The sequence below is a fragment of the Plecotus auritus genome, assembly GCF_963455305.1.
Source record: "Plecotus auritus genome assembly, chromosome: 8".
Lineage (NCBI taxonomy): Eukaryota > Metazoa > Chordata > Mammalia > Chiroptera > Vespertilionidae > Plecotus > Plecotus auritus.
Window position 1 is genome coordinate 1991006 of NC_137782.1, and position 6000 is coordinate 1997005.

The 6000-nt window shown below is 45.9% G+C and overlaps 1 protein-coding gene across 1 annotated transcript in view; it reads left to right on the forward strand.

Moving 5' to 3' along the window:
* PSMA8 (proteasome 20S subunit alpha 8) overlaps nt 1–5186 on the forward strand; it is a gene marked incomplete at both ends in the record, with an annotated part of 29192 nt that extends 24006 nt beyond the window's left edge. Inside the window, 3 exons of the mRNA XM_080685716.1 lie at nt 2130–2249; nt 2538–2600; nt 5094–5186. Coding sequence (XP_080541842.1) covers nt 2130–2249; nt 2538–2600; nt 5094–5186 — 276 coding nt within the window. The remainder of the gene's footprint in view (nt 1–2129; nt 2250–2537; nt 2601–5093) is intronic.
* Nucleotides 5187–6000: the final 814 nt, after the last annotated feature.

Genomic DNA, 6000 nt, shown 5'->3' on the forward strand with positions numbered 1-6000 from the left:
AAGAGAGGGGCAGAGGTAGGACATGGGATGCAGAGGAGTCTGCGGAGCCGGGAGTGGGGCTTGCAGAGAGCCTTCCTCACACTCCTTTGCAAAATGGTGCACTTCACTCTGAACAGGACCGGAAGCCAGTTTTAGCAAAACAGAAACATTAAAGTGACTTTTTAAAGGATCCTTCTGGCTGCTATGAAAAAGATCTATGGAAAAAAAATGTATGGCGAGAGCAAGGATTGATGGAGGCAATATAATAAAATAGGTGCTGCCCTGGCCGGTGTGGCTCCGTGGCTGAGCGTTGCCCCACGCACTAAGAGGTCCTGGGTTTGATTCCAGTCCAGGCACATGCCTGGGTTTCAGGCTCCATCCCCAGTAGGGGCGTGCAGAAGGCAGCTGATCAGTGATTCTCTGTTACTGATGTTTCTCTCTCTCCCCCTCTCCCTTCTCCTATCTCTCTCAAATAATCGATTAAAAAAATACATTTTTAAAAATAAGTGATTTGAGTTTGGTGAAAAGCGGTTAGATGCTGATTTTATTTTGCAAGATGAGGACTGGTGTGAGGCTTTGCTTAGTGGATAGAAGGTGTGAAGGAGGAGTAAGAACGGCTGGAATGTTTTGGAATATGTATGCATTCATGAAAGCGATAAGGTGGCGAGGGGGGTTTCGATGATGGAGAGGAAAGTGGAAGACATAAAAGGAGACACTCTGAATAGGCACAAGTGCATGGAACTCCGTGTGCAAGTGCGCAGGAGGGAGCTGGACGGTTTTAAGTGAAAGAAAGGATTGTTTTTAGTGGAACATTTCAAACGTATACCTAAGAACACAAAAATAACATCAGTGCATGCCTGTAGTCACCAGGTTTAAACAGGTGCTAACATGTTAGCATACTTGCTTCAGCTCACGTTTGAAGTGAAATGTGGGACTAATGACGGTGACGGCACAACACTCACGCCACCAGCCAGGTCCCCGCACCCGGAGCTTCCTGTGTGGCCCCCGCCTCCTCCCTCCTCCCGCGCCGCCGCTCCCCGGGAAGCCACTTCCCGCAGTGGGATGTGTGTCTTTCCTGTGCAGAGCGACACGGGGGGCTGTTTGGCATATCACCCCGGTGTGATCTTAGGCATGATTACTCAAGCCAGCGGGTGACATAGGGGTGGTTTGTCCCCTTCAGGGACACCTGGCGACGTGTAGGACACGTTTGGTCGTCACCGCTGGCATCAGGGGGCAGAGCTGCTCAACAGCCTGCAGTCACAGGACAGCCCCGCCCCTTCCCCAGCAAAGAACGATCTGTTCCCACACGTCAGTCAGTCGCGTTGAGGTTAAGAAAACTCCCTGTGACCTTTCCAGCCCTTGTTTCCCCACGCCTGAACTGGGTTATTACGTTACCTGTGTAATTGTTCGGGGGATGGTCGGGTTGGATGAGATAATTCATGTAAAATGCATAGTGCAGTGCCTGGCACATACGTGCTCTGTTCGTGTAGATCACTGTCCTCTCCATCATCCCCGTCACTACACTAGCCTGGAATGTAGACTGAAGGAAAGGAATCTGTGCAGACTCCCTGTGGCCACAGGCAAGTTTGTTTGCCTTTTCCTTCATTTGATGAAAAATTGTGAAGACCGTAGAAAAATGGGGACTGGACCAGAAGCAGCCCCTCTTGCTTATAAAGCCAAAGAAGATAATGAATGTGATAATTAGTGTACGTTAGTCTAAGTTCTCAGGACGTGATGCGCCGTCCCATTCATGTGAACAGCTTTCTTCACGTTGATGTTCTTTCTTCCCTCATCTTTCTTCCTTTTGCACCATCCTGCACAGTCTCACCTCCTTTCCTCCCCACGTCTTAGAGTTTCAGCTCTTTCAGTCTATTCCGGCGGTCAAGAACTTGGGAACTATTAAAGCGACAGACGCATGGGCCAGTATAAAGCATGGGTATACCTGAAAATTACTCCTGCCATCACTACAGATTATTCATGTAGTGGCCAATGAGCTGTTGAGATGTTTGCTCAGTTTTCAAACCTACAATTTTCATTGTGCAATTATGCTAAGAAATACTGGAGTAAACTCTAAATCTTTAAACTTCACTGAGTAACCGTAAATCCCTTCATAGTGCAGTATTATTAAGAGTTATCTTCTATTTTTCAAGGCAAATGCCATAGGCCGAAGTGCTAAAACTGTCCGAGAATTTCTAGAAAAGAATTACACAGAAGACGCCATCGCTAACGACAGCGACGCCATCAAACTAGCAGTGAGAGCTTTGCTAGAAGTAAGTGATCTGATGCCACGTAACAAAAGCCGCGAGTTCATCTGGGAGTTCAACCAGCGGGCGGGGCCAGCCTGGGGGAGGGAGGCCTTGGCCAGCAGGCAGCAGGCAGCCGGGGAAGAGGGGGAGGCCCTGGCCGGCAGTGCGGGGACCCTACCAGTGCACGGATTTTGTGCACGGGGCCTCTAGTAAAGGATATTCAGAAAAGCAGAGGTTTTTGTCCCCCTTTCATTGCTTATTAAAACACAGAATTTCCCGAAGTCGTTCTCATACCGACTTGTTCTACATTAGGTTGTCCAGTCCGGTGGGAAAAACATTGACCTTGCTATCATGAGAAGAAACCAGCCTTTGAAAGTAAGTCGCTACCCAGCGGGAAGAGTGTCGGAAGTGTGTCTGGACAGAAGTTAAGATGCGACGCCTGTGTCTTCGTGATAAGCCTGAACGCTCTGAGCACCATTGACGTGATGGCAGCTTCTGGTCTGTTTCTGAGGCGAAGGCTCTCTCATGTGATGTGCTTGTTGCGAGCAGTCACCTCTGCCTCGCCCTTTGTGAGGCTCGGAGACGCTGAGGCCCGCGCACAGACCTCCCCCGTGTGTATGTGTTCTTAGAGGTAGGGACCCTGCTGAATCAGAACGTCCTGGGATCAGCACAGCACGTTCCCCGTGGAGATTCCTTCCCGCCACCTTAGAGAGCAGCTGCTCCTCCTGTATCTTTAGATCTTCCAAAATCAAGATATGCTTTCAGCTAGTGTCTTTCAGCTGCCATTTATATCATTGCTGGCCCGCCAGGCCGCCAACATCATGTGATCTTCATTATGTCAACAAACCCTCCCCCTAGTCTTGATTGCCTACTGGTCTTTATCTGTTTTTTTTCTACACTTTCCACTTAAAAGTGCCTTGAGCGAGCCACTGTTGACTTAAATTTTAACACCTCGTGTGATGCCCTTTCCCTGTTTCTTTGTGGTGAGTCTAGCACTGTTGTTCGTACAACCCTGGACCACAAGATAAATTGTTCAGAACAAGGTGATAAATGGCTCTGAAGTTTATGATAGAGGACTCATTGGCCAAAGAGCACTCAAACATGGTTCTCTGTTGTTCCTGAGGTAGAACTTTACAGTGTGGTGTGCCAGTGAGCTCTCTTTGGCTGAGAGCACACAAAAGCACTCAAAGCATGGGAAACATGAAAGGTATGCTACAAATTCTTCCACGTGTACCTTTCCTTCTGTTGTAGGGAGAATATTCAAGGGGAAGTAGTACTGAAATCAGCGCTGTGTGGGAGTGGGGTTTTTGTTTTTGTTTTGGATTGGGGGGGGTTCTTGTTGTAATGATACCACATCCCCATATTTTATTAGTTAGCCAATGAATGGGGATGTGAGGCTAGGCCAGCAGTAGAGTTTCAGTAAATTAGAGAAATAGGGCTGGGGGTGGGTCTTTCCCTACATGACCGCACATAGTAATCCGGTTGCTAAGTGTAGAATGTGGAGATGGGAACTGGGCTGGGTTATTAGCCCCGCTGCCAAGGGCCTAGGACAGCCGTGGGCAAACTATGGCCCGCGGGCCGGATCCGGCCCGTTCGGCTGTTCTATCCGGCCCGCGGAGCCGAAAGAGCGGAGGGTTCTCTTGCTCTCCCCTCCGCTCCTTTACTTTGAATTTATATTAGTTCACACAAACACTCCATCCATGCTTTTGTTCTGGCCCTCCGGTCCAGTTTAAGAACCCATTGTGGCCCTCGAGTCAAAAAGTTTGCCCACCCCTGGCCTAGGACATACATGCAACAGTGCAGGGACACGGAACCAGAGACCAGAGGCACCTCTCCAGCCCCACACATATGTGCGCGTGCGTGCGCGCACACACACACACACACACACAGTTACACATATGTTTTTACCTCTGAGTGGCAGGCCAGTGTGTGTCCTTCCACATGGTATTTCAGGACAGGCTGCATGGCAAACAGGACACATGCTTTGGGTTGGACAGACCTGGATTTAAGTCCTAGCGGGTCAGTTTGTTTAACAGTATGTCCTTGAGCAATTTGCTCCCATCTTTTGGCTTTAAATAAAATAAAAATGACTTAAATAAGAAACATTATTTTTGCTTTGAATTCTTTGAGGGAGTTGTAAATAAGCAGTGTAAATCATCTTTTCCTTATCTCTTATGGATAGTCCATCAGCTGATAAAATAGTCAAACCTTTTCAGAGAATCACAGTTAGGAGGGGGTGGAGTTCAGTGATGAGTTATTTGCTCATGAACAGAGTGAGTCTTGCATTAAAATGGTTTTAGAGTTATATTTTGATGTGGGATATGTAATGCAATGTCACATTTTGCCCTGCTTTCTCTTTTAGCACAACGGTAGTGGAAATGTCATAGAGTTCTGGTTTTTTTGTTCGTAATAGTTACAAGTATGTTGCTGTTGATTCTTTGAAACACTTCATTATGTATTTGAAGTTATAAATAGATAATAGAAATTTATAACATACTAGAGGCCTGGTGCACAAATTTGTGCATGGGTGAGGTCTGGCCAGCCCTGCCCCCGATCAGGGTGCGGGGGCCGATTGGGGGAAGGGCCAGTGGGGGGAGGGGCCGCTGGTGGTTGGCTAGCTGGCCCCACCCCCAATCAGCCCTCAATACCCTTATCCGGGGCAGGGCTGGTGAGTGGGGGTCCGATCAGGGCCTGGATCAGGCTGGTTGGCTGCCGCAGTGTGTGTCATAGCCACAGGTCATTCTGGTCGTTCTGCCATTCCGGTCGCTGGGATTTTATATATGTAGATAATAGGGTTTTTTCATATTGTAAATATTTAGAAATGTTTGGTATAATTGCAATTTGTTTAAATTTCTTTTTTCTTTTCAGATGTTTAGTGCCAAGGAAATTGAATTACAGGTCATTGCAATAGAAAAGGAAAAGGAAGAAGCAGAGAAGAAAAAAACAAAGAAGACGTTGTGAGCACTGAGCGCTTTTAATGTTTTGTTGTGCTTAGAATTGTTTAGTGAGTTTTAAGGGAAATACGCTGGTTTTTTGGCATCGCATTAGAGTTATGTACTGTTTTGAGACTGCAGATTTGTGAGTCTCTTTAGTCTGTTACAGGGACAGACATACAAGAATATGTAGATTTTCTTTGAAAATATTTTAGTAACTGTTGAAAGCAGTCATAATTCCACATAAGCTTGAGACTATACTCTATAACTTGTCCAGTGTTTTATTTCTTCATGTATGAAAATTAAGAAAAATTTTAATTAAAAAAATGAATAATTTGGTGACATTTGAGTATTGACTGTCAGGTAGAGAGATACCTATTTGAAAATAGACTGAAGATAATACTTAGTTGCATTTCTAAATGAATGATAAAAACACCCTTGTGTTGGTGAATTGTCAAAATTTTGTCAGTCTCCTTCATTTTTAAATATTTTATCATATTTATTTGACCTTTTGCATTTTATAAGTTGCAGTATATCATCTGAACATGGTTCTCTATGAAAATAAGGAGAGAAATGAATACATATGAACTTAGTTCTGACTGGTATTTTATCGTAAATATATCCAGTGTGATAGATTCGCTACATGTTCCATCAGATAGATGGGTGCTTGTTACCAAGTGCTGACATTGGCCTCTGAGAGGAACAAAAGAAATACAGAAACGATCCCTCCCCGCAGAGGGGGATTAATCCGCATGGCCCAGGAAAAGAATGTGCTTACTGCCCGGAAGGAAGTTACATTTCTTAAAGCAAAGGATATCAAACGGTATGAAGACAAAGCCATC